Source organism: Passer domesticus, chromosome 24 (assembly GCF_036417665.1).
Source record: "Passer domesticus isolate bPasDom1 chromosome 24, bPasDom1.hap1, whole genome shotgun sequence".
NCBI lineage: Eukaryota > Metazoa > Chordata > Aves > Passeriformes > Passeridae > Passer > Passer domesticus.
In genome coordinates this window covers 4,223,875-4,242,761 of record NC_087497.1, presented here as the reverse complement: position 1 = coordinate 4,242,761, position 18,887 = coordinate 4,223,875, and the positions used below count along the sequence as shown (strand labels likewise).

At 47.5% G+C, this 18,887-nt stretch overlaps 2 protein-coding genes across 5 annotated transcripts in view; both read left to right on the top strand.

Annotated features, from left to right (window-relative positions):
* AGO3 (argonaute RISC catalytic component 3) overlaps positions 1-11,463 on the top strand; it is a 34,024-nt gene extending 22,561 nt beyond the window's left edge. The window contains exon 19 of the mRNA XM_064398165.1: positions 203-11,463. Within this exon, the coding sequence (XP_064254235.1) occupies positions 203-311 (109 nt within the window). The 3' untranslated portion in view covers positions 312-11,463. The remainder of the gene's footprint in view (positions 1-202) is intronic.
* Positions 11,464-11,913: 450 nt separating this feature from the next.
* TEKT2 (tektin 2) lies at positions 11,914-18,742 on the top strand. 4 transcript variants are annotated; one of them, XM_064398168.1, is made up of 10 exons: positions 11,914-12,043; positions 13,039-13,210; positions 13,589-13,714; positions 14,361-14,566; positions 15,048-15,191; positions 15,667-15,781; positions 16,119-16,226; positions 16,607-16,750; positions 17,603-17,682; positions 18,336-18,742. In XM_064398168.1, exons 2-10 carry the CDS (start codon positions 13,055-13,057, stop codon positions 18,535-18,537), a joined length of 1,281 nt encoding a protein of 426 aa, XP_064254238.1. In that variant the 5' UTR covers positions 11,914-12,043; positions 13,039-13,054; the 3' UTR covers positions 18,538-18,742. The 4 variants fall into 4 exon arrangements, with proteins under 4 accessions (XP_064254238.1, XP_064254239.1, XP_064254241.1 ...); XM_064398169.1 differs by having other exon boundaries at positions 11,932-12,012; XM_064398171.1 differs by lacking the exon at positions 11,914-12,043 and adding an exon at positions 12,126-12,148.
* Positions 18,743-18,887: the final 145 nt, after the last annotated feature.

The following is an 18,887-nucleotide window of genomic DNA, read 5'->3' as shown; positions in this document are numbered from 1 at the left end:
TCCTTGCAGGTGCTTAAAAACAACTGAACACAGCACTCTGTGCTCTGGGCTGGGTGATGAGGTTGGGATCGATCACAGGTTGGACTCGACCTTGGAGGTCATTTCCAACCTCAGTGATTCTGTCCAAGAGACACAAAAGCAGCTTTTTGATCGGAATTAATACAATTTACAGCCCTGCCTGTCTCTCCCTCGTTCCCTGCAGTGCTGAAGGGAGCCACGTGTCAGGACAGAGCAACGGGCGAGACCCGCAGGCCCTGGCGAAGGCTGTACAGATTCACCAAGACACCTTACGCACGATGTACTTCGCTTAAGTCAATGACCCGGGAGACACTCACGGAGAGGAGAACTGAGAACTTAAGCCACATACAATGTATGTTTCCAGGGGGTTGGTTTAGGGGCTGTGCCTCCCATCGTGCTGGAGCTGACGCTGTGCAGGGGCGAGAGGCTCACCCTTAAATTGACACGAGGAAGATTGTTTACTTCATCCAGGAACACAGCACTATTATGCAATATGAAACCAGCCAACTGCTTTTTTGGGGCGGGCTCCTGTGGGAAGCCACCGCCATCATTTTTTTTTTAATTATTATTTCTCGTAGTTTAACCCTCTTCTGCCTTTACCTCAAGTTGCTCGGCAGCACAACTATTGTTGCAAAAAAAAAAAAAAAAGATAGTAATAATAAACTAAAATCTATTGTGTAATTTAAAACAAAAAACAAACCACCTTTTAGAAACAATCACAGTGATTGTTTGGAGAAGGGAAGTGTGCAAAAAAGAAAATAAGTTTTTAACCCCCGTGCTTTGAGGAATCTCTCTCTCAGTATTGCCATCGAGCGGTCGAATGTGAACATATCCAAGTGCATTGGAATGTGCAGCACTAGCTAGGTAACAGTGAGGGGGGAAGATCCTTTGCACACTAATCCAATAATTTGAACCTGATTTAGCCAATGGCTGCCTTTGTGTCTTTTCTCACAGCTTTGGAGCTCTCAGCTCCAAGAGTTCCCTTTCTAAAGCAATCCAAGAAGCTCGTGGTTCGTGTGCAGGCAGTAGTGACCCAACTCTTCTTGCTCCCTGGGGGAATTTACTAAAGCTGCTGTTTTTCCTAGTCCAAAAGTTTCAATTTTTTCCTATCTAGCAAGTCAAATCTGTTGAAGCTTCATGTGAGATCCAATGTCCCAGGTTTTCTGGGATGACATACAGTAACCACCAGAACTGAAACTTTAGAGCTAAGGTCTTTTTGGAAAAAAAAGAAACCTGCTACTTTACTTGCTGCCTCTCACACCTTAATGTGATTCATATGTATGTGTGTTTGAAGTTTAGCTTCCTTTTGTTTCTTTTATATTTATTAGAGTAATAATAATGCTTTAATTTAATTATTACAGAACATATGGTCAACATCAACTTTTATTTTTTAGAAATGTAATCATGTTTATTTTTAAAAAAAGAAACTGACAACTTGTTTTGCTATCTTTTAGTGCAATAAGCATTCTAAAGAAAAACTGTGTCCATTGAGCTGTACTGAAGCAGTGTCTGTACCACGGACCGTGGGAGAATGGACACCTCCAGGATTTTAAAAGGACAAAGTAAAAGCCTTAATTTTGAAAGGAAAGTTTTATAGTCAGAAGGAATCTTGAATTTTCCTTTTTTAAATCAAAAAAAAAATACAAAAAATGCTTCTAGACTTCTGCAAGCTTTACTTGTCGCTGCAGTCTTTTGATTTAACAAAGGAATTGGCCTTATTTTTGGCTTTGAAATGTGGAGCATATTTGAATTAAATGGAAAGGGTTTTGTATTAAGATCTCAGTTTTTACATGCTTAGTTAAACCTATTTGACATCAGTAAAATGTCTGGAATTAATAAAAGTTTTTAGGCTTTTTTCCTCTTTGATAGTGACTTTCCTTTTAAAATTAAGTTATTGGTAACTTCATTTCACTTTGCAAATAAAGAGGGCTGGGATAGTTCTAACATGTTAAATCACCGAAATGTGAAACAAACCAATGGGACTCTTTCATTCCACTTTAAAACCAATGTTTAAGATGTCAGAGACGAGCATTTATTCAACGAGGGGACTGGGGAGTTTTGCACTTTGTAAACTCGTGAACTGCATTTTTGACTGTTTTTATTTGCACTGGTTCATAGTATATTTACTGCAGCTGTTTGTATGGGCATTGCTGTGATCCCAGCCCTCCCGACCTCCACCTGCTCTCACATGAAAACCTGGTTGGTCTAAGTAGCTTCTCTCCTCGTTCTCACCAAATCTGCTGTTTGCCAATATACTGTATTTTGAGCCTAAAATCTGAGCCCATTTTGCTTCACCAGGCATGAACCCCCCTTTTTTCTGCCAGAAAAACCAAGTACTGTATTTTGTGCGTTTGTATATTGTATGGAAATGTCCGTAGTGCTGTTCACAACACTGTCTGCAAGAGCTTTACTAACAGCTGGTGTAGATACCTATTTTATCTCTCAAAAACAAGGAAAATAATGGCAAAGACTGACTTGGCAAAGCTAAAATTGCACTGGAAACAGTGGTGGGGGTGGGCACTGGCTGGGGGTGCTCAGTGGGGATGGCTGGGGGGGCTCAGCAGGCCCCGAGGGGTTGGGGACCCCCAGAGCCAGGGGGTCCCAGCTTGGAGTGCCCTGTCCTTGTGCCTTTGGACACACCTGGTGCAGGGAGGGGGCTGTGACAGAGTCCTTTGAGCGAGGTGGTTTCTCAGTGAGTCTCTCAGATGTTTTTCCCAGTCTGTGACCTGACACTTTTCTCCTAAAGCTCTCTCAGTAGCAATGCTGTTTGTAAAAGGTTCAGCTTAAGCTTTATACAGAAATTTCTTTTGAAACAGAGAACTTTTTTTTTTTTTAAAAAAAAACAACCTATTTTACAAAGAGTTCTTGTGGACTTCTGGCATTTAGCTGAAAATTCCTTTTTACAAAGCCTTCTAGCTCTCCTTTCAAAGCTGCTTCTCACCCTGCCCACGCTCGGTGACTCGGATTTGAGAAGCTTTTTTGCTCACTACTTTCACCAAAAACTAAAGAAACTTCATTGGCAAAGTGACTTCTGTTGTCAAGGTAACATTGTACCTGGTTTTCATGTGAAGAGTATTTGGAAGTTTTAATCTCTCTTCTTGGTTTTGCAAATATCTACGTCAAGTGCCGATACTTCTTTGTATTACGATATCAAGTTACTGACGTTGTGAGGGCCACACATTTATGATGCTGTAGCTGCTATATTTATTTAAATGGAGATGGACAATTACTGCACTAAGGAATGAGGAGAAAAGCAAGGAATCAAGGTTAGTTAGATATCTTGGTTTTTTTTTCAAAAGAGAATTAATGGTGTGAAATATCAAGTGTAACAAAGGGTGCTGTCATTTTAACTGAGATTAAATAGCCAGATATTCTTCTTTTGTTTAAAAACATATATATTTTGATGTTTGCAGTTTGGGGGTGGGGGGTCGGGATAAATGGTACCTCATCTGTGGTGGCAGTTTCCAGTATATTTTCAGAGTATATGGATTTCTTTTATTTTTGTACCTGCTCTCCTTGAAAAAGAAAAAAAAAAATCTCAAATTTTATGTGCTGTTTGAGGAAATCTTGAGTGGCACAGCAGATCCCCCTCTCCAGCCCAGAGCTGGCTGTGGATAGTCCAAAGAGGGATGTGGGCACAGGCTGATGGCTCTTCTTGCTTTGCAGACACCGGCCTTGGGTTGCTGCCTGTGGAGAAAAGCAGTTCCCATCTCCTCAGACACTGCCCCGAGACCTCACTTGTACTGAACAAGTGCCACTAAGTGCTCCCGTGGTGGGGGCAGGCCCAGGGTATCACCGAGCCCCTCCTCACCCAGCCAGCCCTGCCCAAGCCTCCCACCTGGCCACTGCTAGACCCAGAGCTGGAGAGAATCACAGAATGTTTGTGCTTGAGGCGTTAAACTCGTGACATTTGCCAACAGGAGGAGTGGCTCCGCTGTAAGTCGCCTTTTTCCCTTCCTAGGGACTTGAGCCGTGGCCATTTGACTCAGGATCGCTGTGTCACTGTTCCATGTGTCATCTGGTTACACGTGTCCAAAAGTTATTTTTATAGTATCCATTCCGGTGTTCTTTTGGGAGTTTGGCCACAGAAATGGTTTTCAGGAGTAAAATGGGTTTCTGGAAGTTGTCAGTCAAATTATTTCAAGATGCTCTTGGTCCTAAATGATTTTCACTTCTTCATGTACAAATACTTGTCCTATAAAATGCTCAACATGAGATACCATGTAGTCTGCTGTAAAAATTCCAGCTACAAATACTGGTTTTCTACTAGTCTTAAAGTTCACTCTGGTGAAATTCCAAGCTCAAGCTTAGGGCCTTTTTTTTTCTTCCCTTTTCTTACACTTTCTTCATATCTTGTCCACTTTTGGTATTTTCCCTGTTTTGTGAACTGAGGGTATAGAACTTTACTCAAAGCACTTTTATAACCAAGGAATCAAAAGTTCAGATTATGTGTGTTGGACCTGTAAATTCAGTTTTCAGAGGTGGTTGTTTCGGAATGGCCATCGTGGTCTCTGGTCAGGCGGGCAGATGCTCTGTCCCTTTCAGTGCTGTGGAGTTTCATGGCTGCTACTGGCAGGTTGTTTGGATCTAGTGAAAAATTCCATAGGGGTGTCAAAGGGAAAGATTTCTGTCTGTCTTTTCTATCCAAAGATGGTACTTTAGGTTGATGCTGCGTGTTTGGAATATCATTTTTGGTTTGGCACATGTTGAAATCAGACTTCACTTGGCCAATTCACTCCTTGTTTTTGTAAAATATTGTGGTTAGAGCTTGAGCTCGTTGATGCTTTCTGCTGGTAGAAAATGTTGTACTTCCTATAGTTGAGGTATGAGCAAGATGGATTCAGGATCCTACATCTTACCTCCCGAGCAGAATCTCAAAAATCCTGATCTCCGTGACACTAAAACTCAAATTGTTGTCCCCTGAGTAGACAAAGGTGCATATGGTGGGGAAGGAGTTGTAAGGGAGAGGCTTGTGAGGGAAACTATCAAAGCATTGGTTTGGCAGGAATGAGGGTGTTGGGGAGACTCCATCCACTTTCCATCCCACGTGCCCTGGCCTTTCCCATCCTGTCTGAGGTACCCCCTCACCTGACACGGGTTGTTACCGTAGGGTCCTTTTCAAACAAAGCAGTTCCACTGTTTAAAACTTGGAGTGACTTTTATTTTTTTTTAAGCAAGACAGTCCTCAGAAAGTGCCTTTTTAGAAGATGGTGCTGTAGATTTTTATTTTCCAGTTGTACGTGGCTGCAAATTTAAGATAAATTATTGAAAATGCCAAGTGTTTGATGGTATCTTTTAGGTACTTTCAAGCATCAGCTTCTCTGAGTCAGGACCAAGAATAACCAGGAAGGTGTTTTCCTTTGGAGGGAGAGGCATTGAGGAGCGATCACCAAATTCAGCTGGTAGGCTGGGGTTAGGTTGGGTTTGGTCAATGTGATTTACCTCTTCATTTTGAGGGGACTGGGGCTTGGGGTGTGGGAGAAGCCATGGGGACCTGATTGGTGCTGAAAGGAATCCTGAAGGATGTCTTCTCTTAGGGGATTCCCAAAGATGGAGACAAACTGAAGGGTGTCTTAGGAGGATGGCCTGGGAGATGGTTGGTCCTCACATGGCTCACGTGTGTCTGGGATGGATCAGTGTCTTCTGACTGCCAGCTGGGAGCTGGATGCTCTGCGTGGGAGCAGCTTGGTGGCTGGGTGATGCCATGAGGGGATGGGTCCATGGTGAGTTTGGTGAGCGTTCCTGCAGTCAGGAAAAGCTGTAGACTAGACTATTAAACACTGCACCTCAGTAACCTTGTAATGCTGCATAAAGTAATAATAATAGCAAAGTTGTGCTTTGACACTGTAATGTGCTTGCACATGCCTGCAAAAAACACTTCCCTTTCCTTTGGTATTGATCTGAGTAGCAGTTATGGGACTTTTCTTTTATGATGAGCCTTGTCCTTTGTTGTGGTGTTTCTGTATATTTATTGGTGGTCTGTGTGCAGCTCATAGGTCTGTGTGTCTGCTCTGTGTGTTGCTTTTAACACTTATTTTTAGGCAGGAGAAGTTTCTGAATGTTTTGGTTTTCTTCTCCAAAGAAAGTTGGCTTAACCAGTCGTGTTTGAGAGGAGACAATTAACCCGCTCGCCATAGACAAGTGCTTCATTGGTACCTTGTTTCTCTACAACTAAAATGATTTTGTGCATTTTATTACTGTTTATAGTGTTGGGCATTCAAGATGTGGAATAACTTGATGTCAGGATATTTTTGAATATCAGGAGCTTAACCACAGAACTCACTGAGTAATTCCAAGTGGTCTCTTTGCAGGAATATGTTTGTGTCCAGACTTTTTCTAGGAGTCAGCAGAGCTTCTGGACATCATCAATGTGGGGTTCAAAGTCCCAGCATTGGGCAGTGCCCTTGCTGAGCTGCCCACACCTCGTTGTTGAGGGGATGCTGCAGCTCCCCAGGCACAAGTTGACTCTCTTTGCTCTGTAATTTCTTCTGATTCAAGTTGGAGACATGATCCAGTGTCTCTTGTAGCTTGTACCAACTCTCTTGTCTTACTGCAGTGCCCAGCGCCACTGTGTTGGTATTAAGCTTGCCACGATGTTCAATTATTTTATATTTCCAATTTCTCAATACTACTAGGCTGGGGTTTAGAAAGCATTTTTCAGTCTAAATTCTGAGCCAAAACTGTGTCTCCTGACCCTTTTAGTAGTAGCTGTTTCTATCTTTTAGACTAAAAAGGGCCAAAAATCTTGCACCATCAGCTTGTTTGCAGCAATACTCTCCACCTCCTCCCCTGCCTGACAACCAGTTGCTTTGTTTCTCTCTATATTTAGCTCATAGTGAACCTGTTGAGATTTAGAAGGAAGTTGCTGTGTCTTCTTTTTATCAAAAGGAATGAACTTGCACCTGATGAAGCAGTTTTCTGTTGGACACAAATCTCTTGCCTTGGTGTCCATGAGCTGCCACATGTGAGGTTTAATTCCAGTAGAAATGTTTCTGTTGCAGTCACTGGAGGGTGCATGATGGTTTAAAGTGTCCAAATTAAATAAGAGCTAACTAACTATTGAAAATAGGCATTATTAAAATACTTTAAATTTAAAAAAAAAAAATTAAAAAGCAAACCAAAAAACAAGGAGCAGCTGCAGGTAGACAGGGAAGACCTCCCCGAGGAGATGGAGAACCTGTGGGACATCAAGATCCTGTGGCTGTTGGGACAGCTCAACAAGGGAAAGAAAAAAGGTGGATGAGGCAGAAAGGGCAGACTCAAAGTAACAGAGCACTGTAGGAGCTATTCAAACTCTTTAAAAATTATCAAGTGGGAACATGAAAACAGAATATTGATGCTAATGAAGAAGCAGCAGAGCTTCCTTTGCCTCCTGCAGTAAATAAAAAAGCAAAACTTGACAGCTGGTGTTTTCCTTCAGTACCTTTCAGTACTTGAAAAGGCCTGTAAGAACAAAGGGGGTGAACTTTTAGGAGGGCTTGTTGCCACAGGATATGGGGTGATGGTTTTAAACTGAGGGAGCTCGGTTCAAATTGGATTTAAGAAGTTTTTTACAATTTGTGTGATGGAACACTGGCACAGGTTGCCTAGAGAAGCTGTGGCTGCCCCATCCCTGAAAACATCCGAGGTGTCAGATTGGATGGGGCTTGGAGCAACCTGGTCTAGAGGTCCCAGTCACAGCAGGGGGTTTGTCTGGATGAGCTTTAAAAGATCCCTTCCAACCCAGACTGCTCTGTTATTCTGTGACTGCTAATTCAAAAAACTAACATATGAGGCGAAAAAGCATGTTCCTGTATATTTTTAGGGGTGGCTGTTCTTCTCCAGGACCGTGCTGTGAGCAGGTGGCAGTGCCTGTGACAGCTGCCCCCTGAAATCAAACTGTGCTTTTATCCAAACCTTGGAATCCCTTACTTGGGGTGAAACAGATGCAGCTTCCAGTGGATCCACTGGTTCAGACAGCACTGACCCAAGGGGTTTGTGAGCAATATGTGGCCCTTCTGTACAGCACAGCTGCCCTGAGAGATTCCTGGTTGCCTGGAGGGGTGCCTGGCTCCCAGGAACAGCAGCAGGCAGGTGTAGAGGTCATTTTGCTGTAGCACTGCAGCTGCTCTGCTCTTACTCAGCTCTTACCTACCTCCCCATTCCCTGGCCAGGGTCTCTCTCCCTCCACTGCCTGGATGGAATTAGCCATGTTGAGGATGCTGTGGCTGCGTGGAGCACAGACCAGCTCTGGATGTGAGGGTGGGGGTGGGATGGTGACAAAAACCTGTAGAAACAAAGGACTGGGTAGGAGGTGGGTGGGTGTCAGGTGAGCTGTGATCAGCTCACGCCTTTCAGGGACATGAGACGTGAGCTTGGGTATCCTGAACTTTTTGTGTTGGACTTGAACTCACTGAGAGCAAGTATGTGCCTTTTTCTGACCAGGAACAGAGCTGGAAAAACTAGTATTTGCATTGGTAGGATGGTTAGTATTTTTCTTGAACTGTTTTTAAAGCTCAAAATCCTTGGTCAGAGTTGGTTTTGTGTTGAATTACTTAATCAAAGCGAGCCCTGAATTATTTGTGAATTAGAAATACCCAGAGAGGAGAAGCTTTTAAAATAAGTATTTTCTGGAGAGTAATGTCATCAAATAAACCTACTACCTGGTAGACTTGCAATTTTTTTAAAATAAAATTTAACCTTGCTATGTTTATCTAATGAGAATCATTAATTCTGCCTTTATTTGAATGTTGCCTGTCCAGTGATGTCCTCACTCTTTACTGTGCTCCTGCAGCTTTCCATACACTCCATTGCCTCTCCCCTCTCCACCCTTTGGAGGTTGCAGGGACATGGGGAATGTTGCCCAGTGAATGTTGGGGAGCAGTGCAAAGCTCTGGCTCAGTAGAGACATGGAGGTGAGGATTAAATGTCACAGATAAGTTCAAAAAGCAGTTGGCCAGCAGCAGGGGTGGCGATGTCTGGGGACAGAATCGTGTGGTCACTTGGGTGTGGGAAGAGGAACAATCCCCTGGCACCAATCCTCTGGCACCAGGGCCCCACTGCAGACACTGCACTGTGCAGAAGTAAGCATGTGTGTGCTTAGATGCCAGTTTGGGCTTTAAGCTGCTAAAAAAAGTGGATTTTCAGACCAAAATGGAAGAGCTTTTCCACCAGGTTCTTTTTGAAGCTGTTTTGAGACATTGGCAAGTTGTCCAGCCAGGAGCTTTGGAACCATCTGGCTCTGAAGCAGGTTCCCTTTCTGACCTGGGGGAAATGATTCTGCCTCATTTTTCATCTAGAAAATGCTTGTGATGATCACATCGCCTTACGAGAGTGAGTTACTGGGTGACCTGAGGGTGACCCATGTCGTGACAGTGGTGACCTTGTGATACAAACCCGTGCACTTCTTGCACATTTACATCTTCCAGTGGATCCAGTTGTTTGGAGCCCATCCCTGCTGGGAGCTGGAGCTCTTCCCTCCCATCCCATTGCAGCTCTGCCCAAGGCTGAAGCCCCTTGGGGTCAGCCCTGTGTTTGCCATCTTGCTTTCTTTAAACCAACCCATTTGTTGTAAAACAAATGCTCAGAGGGCAAGTTTATTTAAATGAAAGGGGTTTTTTTCATTGCTGAGAATTACACAGGTCTTTCAAACGCATTTGGCAGTTGGAAAATTAATGCTATAACACTATCTAGCAACACAAAAATATGGCTGTATGTTGATTTTAGGGCCATGCTTGCCCATAAATCATAGATTCACAACCCATTTCAGTACAGGTGTGCAAAAGTTAGCTTTTAAAATAGTTACTAATAAACTTTCATTTTGCTTACACTTGCAAATCTCTTAACTATCTTCAAAACCAGTTTCTTTGATAGAAAATATGTGTCTTGGTAGGTAGTGTCCTCTCAGATGTAATAGCAAAGTGATGCCCACTGGAGCAATGCTGAATTTAAAGAACTTTTGGAAGTTTTGGAACCTGCTGGTGTGCCAGCAAAGTGAAAACTTGAGTATTGCTCCTGAAGCAGTGAGGATAATTGAACACCAACAAAACTTGGTGAGAGGAAGAATGCCAGAGATGGAGTTTGGCTTCTGGCAGCTTTGCAGTGCAGAATGGCTTTCTCTGGGTACTCGCTTTTGTGCATCACTTCTTTCCTGTGGCTGTAGTGTTTGCTTTCTTTAAACTTGATTTCTGTTTTTTCAGTGAAATCTTCTCATTTTTGCAGTTTTCAGTGTTGAATCTCTCCTTGAGACAACTACATGTTGTTTTCCTGTAGAAAAACCTGCTTCTAGCTCATTGTGTTTGGTGTCTGTTTGCAGGCAGGTGTGAAAAGTGAGCTGCAGCACAGCAGTGGGGCGGGCAGAGCGAGTTTTGGGTCAGAAATGTTGGTTTTACAGGCACTGGTGTACAGATCAGCGTTCCAGGGGAGCAGTGACACTTTGGGCTCACAGGGTACAGACCCTCCTTCCTGTTCTTGTCTCTTGCCTTGGTATAAGCAGTTCAGCTCCCCAGGTAGCCTCATGGTGGATAAACGGTGCTTGGTGGGGACAAAGTGGGCTGTTCACCTGGCTGGAGGTGTGTGATCATGGACAAGGACATTCTGTCAGCAGGTGTTACTTCAGAGCTTTCACAGTAATTGGTAGCATTTGATTACGAGCTAACATTAAAGGATTTTGGGAAGAAGGTGGCTCAGGTGGCGTTGTGTGTGCTCACTGGCCAGTGAGCTGTGTTAGTTTTGGAGACTGCTGGAAGCAATGTCACACATAGAAATCTTGCGTATTTAATACCACGGGTTTATATTGTTCAAAAAAAAGACAAAGTCATGCTGTTTGGGATTCCTTTTCTGAATAAAATTCTAATAAACCAGTCTGGTGGATTGATCCTGTCCCATGTGTCTGCTCTTTCTCATATGCTGGTAACTGCTCCCCTGTTTTGGTGTCCCATTGCTTCGGCAGGAGTGTGAATGTGTTCCCACCGTCAAGGTCCTGGGGGCTTTTGAAGCAAAAGGGAAATGTTTCAAGAGCAAAGTAGAGCTGTGACTTGAGACGTTGCACAAATAGATTGTAGATGGATGGCAAACAAACTGGTAAAAGCCTTTATTTTTACTTAACCATCTTGACCATGTGTGCCTCTTTGTACCGTGGGCTGCAGCCGTGCGGGGTGGGAGGGAGTGTGTCGGTGTTTGAGATGTACTTGCTAAGCAGAAGCCGTGTCCTCTGCCCCTTCTCCCTTTCTGGACAAATTGTTCTTGCCAAAATTTTCTACCTGTTGCAAGAGTTGCTTTCCTTCCAGCACAGTAAAATGTCGACTTCTTTCACTGTTCCTTCCCTCTCGTAGGCATCTGTAACCTCTGTACGACTGTGTATAGGACACAGCAGTCATCGATCTCTGCTGGCTATAGATACCATCAACTTGAGTGTATTGTAAACGAACTGTATTCATTTGAAAAATAAATTTTTTTTGAAATGCACGTGTGTGAGGCTTCATTAATACTTGCATCATTTTGATTTATTCTCAAAGCAAGGAGCAGATATTGGTCTGGGTGGGGGGATGTGAAGGGAGGCACCAGGCATCAAAAGACAGAAAACCATTTACTTTCGGTCTTTTTTTGTATTTTAATGCAGTTTAACTACATTTTTTAAAAAATCATTTTAAAAATGCAAGACCTTGTTGAAGTGCCCACAGCCATCCTGGGGCTGGATAGCTGCTGTGGAAATGGGAAAGAGCTCTGGAAGTGGACACCCCCGGCTCTCTCCTGCTTTATGGGATTTTCGTGGGATTTTATGGGATTTTCGTGGGATTTTTTTAAAACAATATTAATTTAAACACTATTTTCCGGTGATTTTGGCGCTGCTTTGCTGCGGTTTGCGGTGTCCAGGTCACCGATACCCGCCCAAGAGCCGCCGCCAGGGCCGCCCGCAACGGCCCCGCGCGAGCCCGGGGCGAGCCCGGGGAACGGTGAGGGGAGAGGGGGAATCGGCTGGGAACGGTGAAAGACAGCGGGGATCGGCCAGGAACGGTGAAAAGACAGCGGGGATCGGCCGGGAACGGTGAGGGGAGAAGGGGAATCGGCCGGGAACGGTGCGGGAACAGCGAGGGGAGAGCGGGGGATCGGCCGGTAACGGTGAGAGGAAAGAGGGGATCGACCGGAAAAGGTGAGGGGAGAGTGGGGGTCAGCCGGGAACGGTGAGTGGAAAGGGGGGAAATCGGCCGGTAACGGTGAGGGGAGAGAGCGGCCCCGGCCCGGCCCGGCCCTGAGGCGGGGCGGGAGCGCGGTCTGGCCTCAGGAGCCGAGGGCCCTCATACCAGCCGGGGTGAGCCCCTTGCGAGCCCTTTCCCTCCTTCTCTCCTTCCCCTCTTTCCCCTCCACCTATGGTCGGGCCCTTTGTGCCCTCTCCCCGGGCTTCCTTCCCTTCAGGGGCTGCACATCCCTTGGGGTCGGTGCTCGAGGGGCTCCGGGCAGCGCCCTGTGCCCGCGGGAGCTGCGCCAGACATGGGATAGATACCCCGCTGCCAAGGGATTCTGCCCCAGAACTGCACCTGCAGCCCCCTCGGGAGCTCCTCGGACCTTCTGGAGTAGGGTCTGCAGTTTCTGCTCCTTGTACAGTCTGTGCTGGGTGAAAAAGGAGAAGCCTAAAAACTCTGCTGTTCCTTCAAAGCCTTGGAGCCCCGGGGGTCACAGCCCTGGGCTAAGCCTTCAGCGGTAGCACAACAGAATCAGTCACAAACTCAGCCGTTTTTGTCCAAGCTCAGTAAATACCATATGGAAGCTGGTGCTGTGAGCAGCTCCTTGTCCCTGCAAACAATTACGTTCCTAGGGAGGGACAGATGGGACAGGGTTTTTCCCCCTGGCTCGAGGCAGAGGATGGCTCCCATCACCTGCCCTTGTGCTCCCCCATTTTAAGGACATGTATCTGCATTAGGCCAGGTGCCAGGTTGCAGCTTGCTGCTGCTTTTCTCCCGAAGAGCTCTGTAGTTTTTGGCTGCAGCTCCATTTCAGGTGCATTTCCATGAATAAACACATAAATCTGCTGCTCCCTTTCAGTCACCTGTTCAGCACAATGGCCTCGCTGAGTGTAAAGCCAGGCCAGCGCTTCACCTTGCCGGACTGGCAGAACAACTCCCTCCTCATCTCGGCCGATGCCGAACAGCAGCGTTTTAATTCCCATCATGTCCGGCAGGAAGGACGAGCCCTCCGCAATGAAACCGGCAACCAGGTGAGCCCTCTGCCGGGGGTGCTGCTCACAGCTTTGTCAGGATAGTGGGCTGAGGAGCTGGGGAGTGTGTCTAGGTTTGGGTGTCTGGATGAGGGAATAAACCCGTACAGAACATGCTAAGTGTGGACATTTACTCCCTGTAAACCCACCTGCAATGATGTATCTGTACTGTCACTAAATCCCCGTGTGTGTTTCTCACATTCACTGCCACTGATGTTGTTCTCTGTGCTCGCCATTTGTGTAGATGACTGTGATTCCAAATGGCAACGTGTTGTATTTCTGTGAGAGGCTCAGTCAGTCCTGAAAACGGGGAAAGGCTTCAGCAAGATTCACAACTACAATTTTTAAAAGAGTAATGGGATTTCCCTCTAATTCCAGGCAAAATGGGATGAGCACAACAGCCGAACCCACCTCAAAGATCGTATCACCAACGTGGACAAATGGAGAGAGGCCCTGGCCAAATGCCTCGCAGAGATAGACTTGGAAATTGATGCCTTAACCAAAGTATGTTGGGAAGGCAGATGGCTGGAAATGAATTTACACTCTCAACATGGGATGTGAAATAATTGAGACTTGTCTTGTGCAATGGGCAAGCCCATCTGGAGTTCAAGGGGGGCTTCTCACTATATATATATATATATATTTTATACTGAGATCCATACTTGATGGAATGACTTCCTGGAAAACAAACCTCTGTGTTCTTGGCTGAGCCAAGCCGTGTCATGCAGCTGTATATTACACACTCCTGTTTAGATTTCTGGATGGATTTTGTTGTTTGGACTTTTTATAAAGCTCCAAAGGATAATAAGAAATATGTTAACACATGTTAACACCATCCTTCAAAAATGTTTGGGTTTACATAGGGAATAGTGGTGGGAGATCTCTGATACTATGAGTTTTAAACCCAGAGGCTGCTGCTGCTTCTGGAATTGTTAACCCCCAGCAAGGTGTGTGATCCCCAGTGCAAATGGCAGGTGTAGAGGACTAAGGTGTTTGGCTCTGGCAATTTTTATTCCAGACTTGATAAAAGGTTTCAGAACTGCAAAGACAGTGTGAGTGCCTCTTAATGATGGTATGGGTGGGTTCCCCTTCCTTTCTCTTTCCCATCCCTAAAAGATCTCCCCCACACCTGATTGTTTGCTTCTTCCAGGTGAAGGAAGCAGCAGAAAATGCCATCCAGGCAAAGAACTTGTGTTTGGATGTTGCCATTGAGTGCCTGACCTTCCGTGAGAGCCGTCGTGACATCGATGTGGTGAGGGATCCTGTGGAAGAGGAGCTACATAGAGAGGTGAAGGTGATTGAGAAAACCAAGAAAGAGCTGCAGAAGCGAGTGGACGACGCCTTCAGACAGCTCTGGTGAGGAGTTACAGCTTTTGGCTGATGACTGCTCTCCTTGCTTGGCCCCAGATACTTAATGCCACACTGAGATGGGCAGGCAGGCAGGGAACCACACAGGAACTCTGGATGATTTTCAAGGTCAGGGATTTGGCAGGGAAGAGGGTGTCAAGGGCGACTTCACAGGCACCATTTGGAAATTTTGTCCCAGCTCTCTTGTGCCATCTGCCTTGGTTTAGGAATCAGTGGCCACGAGGTGTTAAAGCTCCCAGGTCCTGTGCTCTGTGGGAATCCTTCACAGCTCCATTCTCCAGGGTGTGATAGCAGCACACAGCCCAGGGCAGCCAGCAAGGCAGTGCTGGGCAGGCCCAGTTCCCAGGGAGGGTGGGAGCTCATCATTCAATTCACTGAGATGACTGACATGGTGATGAAGGCTTTGGGAATTGTGAGCTGCCCCTGCCCTGGGCCTGCTCCCTGCTGACTCCAGCCTGGCTCTCCACAGCCTCTTAAAGGAAGCTCGTCAGCAGCTGAGCTGTGACCACCGGCACAAGGTGGAAGCGTTGGAGCTTGATCGGCAGTGCGTGTCCTTCAATCCCACCTCTGGCAACATCTCCTTCAAGGTCAACCCCACACGAATCCCAGATGGGTAAGGAAAGAGTCTGTCCTTGTGTGGCCAAATCCTTGTGTTGCTTTTTCCTTCCATACTGTGTCCAGGCTTGATGGCTACAGTTTTGGAGAGAGCTCAGAACAAACAGAAGTTGACTGTGGCATGGGGAAGCCACAGACTTCTGGGAGATAGCTAAATTGTCACCACAAACCCAGTGGAGGCCAGGTGCCCTGCCTCCCTCCTGCCTAGCTGTAAGTGACACTCAGCAGTGTGGTGTCACCTCTGGCACAGCTCAGGGGGACCTGCTGCACATTTTCACTTGCCTGGCATTGCTTTCCATGGTTTGGATGTGTCCCTGGTGGAGCAGCTGTTGGGCCTGGTGGGGTTCAGTCTCTGAGGAGATCAGGGAAGATGTGACCTCCAGCTTTCCAGAATCATTTTGTGCTGCAGCAGGTGGTTCCTTTAAAACATCTTGCAAACACTCAATTTATTTTCGTAACTGATTTGTTCACAGAACAACTGCACTTAGTGAGTGGGAGCTGAACAGCCGGTACAACAAGGAGCATGCTGAGGCAGAAATGAAGGCCTCAGTTGATCTCCGAGGAGCAATCACACTTACCATTGCCCAGGTAAACTGCTCCCTTGGCCCAGAATCTGTGGTGCCATTCTGGATCTGGTGTGGGAGAGTGGCAGGCATGTCTCTGGATGTGTCTGGGAGCAGCTGCCCTCCTGGTTTGAGTAGGAGCTTGGTTATGCTGAAGAGCTTGCAGCAGTGTCAGCAAGCTGTAGGACATTCCCTGTCCATTGATCCCCACCTTTTGGCTACTGGGGAGGTGTGACATGCACATGTGGCAGCAGCCAAACCCAGCTGGTTTTGCTCCTGAGCTTGTCCCAACCTTCCAGGCACAGCTTGGGGGGACACAGACACCTTGCAGCCATGTGTGACTGGAGCTGTTCTCTCCTCAGACAAACAATGAGCTGGATGCTCAGCGTATAGCTACAGAGTTTGCGCTGAGGAAGAGGATGAGAGACATGGAAGCAGCCCTTAGTGAGCTGAAATGGCAGGAGAAGAATGTAAGTGTTGTTTCTTTGGTCATTGACTACAATCCTGGCTGGGAAGGGAGTCCCAAAGGCTGTTTGTTACATGGGAAGTGACTCAGCCTGAGTGTAGTTTCCATGTGTTTGCTGTTCAGTGGCACACAGACGATCCCAGCAGTATCCCACCTCTCACAAGTGCTTCTCTGGCACTGCTTGGCAGCACTGCCAGGTTTCAGCCTCTTTATTTCACCCCTTGTCTCAGCAGCACCATCCTGGTCCATGTGAAAGCAGAGAATTCAGTCCTCAGAAGCCCTTGAGTAAAATCTGTCCCCAGCACAGCAAAATTCCCAGACACACAGGGGCAGTTTCCCAGTCTGCACCCCAGGCTGTCCCTCACGACACACGTCTATCCACAGACCTTGGAGGAAATCGCTGAAATGGAGGAGGAGATCCGGCAGCTGGAGGAAGATATCCGGAAGAGAACTCTGGATCTGAAGGTGGCTCACACCCGCCTGGAGACGCGCACGTACCGGCCCCACATCGAGCTCTGCCGCGATCAGGTACCTCACCTGCCCTGCCCCCTGCAGGCAGCTGACCAGGCAGGGGGCTCTGGAAAACATGGATTATTGGTTTTTACTAATATTACTGAATGGGATGTGCCTTAGCTTGTCTGGTCCCTGCTGCTGAACCAAATAGTGGCACCTGTGGAGTTTTCTCCCTAGAGATGCTATTTGGGTACCAGTGGTCGCAGCTGGGCACCTGGGGACACGTCCAGGCACATCCCGAGCTCCAGGGCTTATGGCTGGGGCTTGTTGGTAGAAGAGGGTCACTCCTCAGGCCTCCCTGTGCTGGAGAAACCTTTTAAGGTGATGGTGAAGAAGGAGTTGGTCCTGATGGAGGGTTAATCCAGAGTTTTTGTTCTGGGCTGCATGGCCTCTGAATGCTCCATGAGAACCCCTCGAGCACATGGAGTGCTCACCCTTTTAACCCGGGGAGAGGGGAGCACAGGGACCACCAATCCAGGTACAGGGGGAGGGGGTCTCAGCTGAGAGGGACACCTGGGTGGGCCAATGGCCCCTCAGGGATGGAGAGCATCCTTTGAACCTGCCAATCACTCGATGTTCCCCTGGAATTTCTGGGTTGATAGACAGTGCCCAGCAGGGCTCAAGGGTGGGGAAAAGGAGAGGTGGTTGACACCCCACCTGCAGAAGGAAACTTCAGGGAGGAACCAGGGAAACTGAGGCACCCCATGATGACACACCGCAACAATGGATGGGTTTTGGAGCAGCTGAGCAAGGGATCCTGCAGTGAGACAGCAAAGCAAGGGAATAACGTCAGAGCTGGGGGAGAGGGGAAAGAGGGAACTGTAGCCTTTGTAAAGCCCTGTTGAGTGCTGTCCCCTCCTCCTGCAGGCTCAGTACGGACTGACAGACGAGGTGCAGCAGCTGGAGGGGATAATCCGTGCGCTCCAGCAGAAGCGGACACAGTCACAGTGAGTGCCCTGCTGCCCAGCACAGCATGCCCAGCGCTGCCCTCAGGGGATGTGCCTCTGGGTGCCCCTGCTCTGGGCACACCTCCAGCACCCAAATTTTGGTGCTCGTGCTGCTTGGGCTCATGAGGGGCAGCAGTGTTGGGGCTTGGTGGGTGTGGGGTACAGAGGGGCTGTGCTGGGAGGGGAATGGGGCTCACACAGCCCCTGCTTGACTCTGAATTCATCCAGGCCCTGACTGTGCCAAAAAAAAGAGTGACAAGGAAGGAACAGAAGTGCTGCTGTGGGCTGGCAGCTCCCCGGGTGCACATCTCTTGCTGCCCTCCCAGAGCAATGTGTGGGCTGGCTATTCCCTGCCCAAACAATGAGGATCTGCTGAGTTCATTCCCTGTACAGGGCCAAATGCTGCCAGCAAGTGGGAAGTTGGGTGCTTCCTGTCCAGTTTAAAATCATGGAATATCCTGAGTTGGGAGAGACACATAAGAATCACTGAGACCAACTCCTGGCCCTGCACGGGACACCCCAAAAATCCCACCCTGTGCTTGAGGGCATTTTCCAAATGTTCCTTGAGCTCTGGCGGGGTTAGGGCTGTGACCATTCCCTGGGGAGTCTGCTCCCATTTGATCCCAACTCCTGTCCCTTCTGCTCATTCCCAGGGATGCCTTGGACGCTCTTTACAGACAACTTCACCGCATTCAGACAGATATTGGCTACAAAAACAATTCTCTGCAGCTGGACAACAAGTGCATGGACACCCGCAGAAAACTCGTGGTCCCCGTGGAGAAGTTTGACCCAGAGGTCGACGCCGTCAGCCGCACCAGGAACCTGCCGAGGAACAGTCAGCTGGAGCTGGCTTAGCGCCGGGAATTGTGCAAGCGCGGGGGGGATGAAAAACTCCCGGTGATTCAGTTCCGTAGCGAGCAAAAGCGGCATCTGCGTCGCGTTTGGGGAGAATGGAATTCTTCTAGTTTGTTTTATAACTGTCTGGCCCTTGGATGATGTTTACAGCCTCCCGCGCTCCGAGGAGATTTATAAACAATAAAGGGCCTGTCCCCAGTTGTCATCCGCGGCGATTAAATCCAGCTGGATTCCAGGAGGGATTTAAAGGGAAAGGCGGCCGTGCTGTCCGCACCGCGGTCCTCCGGGCCGCCAGGGGGCAGCGTGCGCGGCAGCTTCCTCACACACTGCCCCCTGGCGGCCCGGAGGAA

Coding starts and splice junctions, on each gene's coding strand:
- TEKT2 (XM_064398168.1), top strand. CDS start 13,055: ATGGCCTCGCTGAGTGTAAAGCCAGGCCAGCGCTTCACCTTGCCGGAC. Junction 13,211..13,588: donor GCAATGAAACCGGCAACCAG/GTGAGCCCTCTG, acceptor CTCTAATTCCAG/GCAAAATGGGATGAGCACAA. Junction 13,715..14,360: donor AAATTGATGCCTTAACCAAA/GTATGTTGGGAA, acceptor TGCTTCTTCCAG/GTGAAGGAAGCAGCAGAAAA.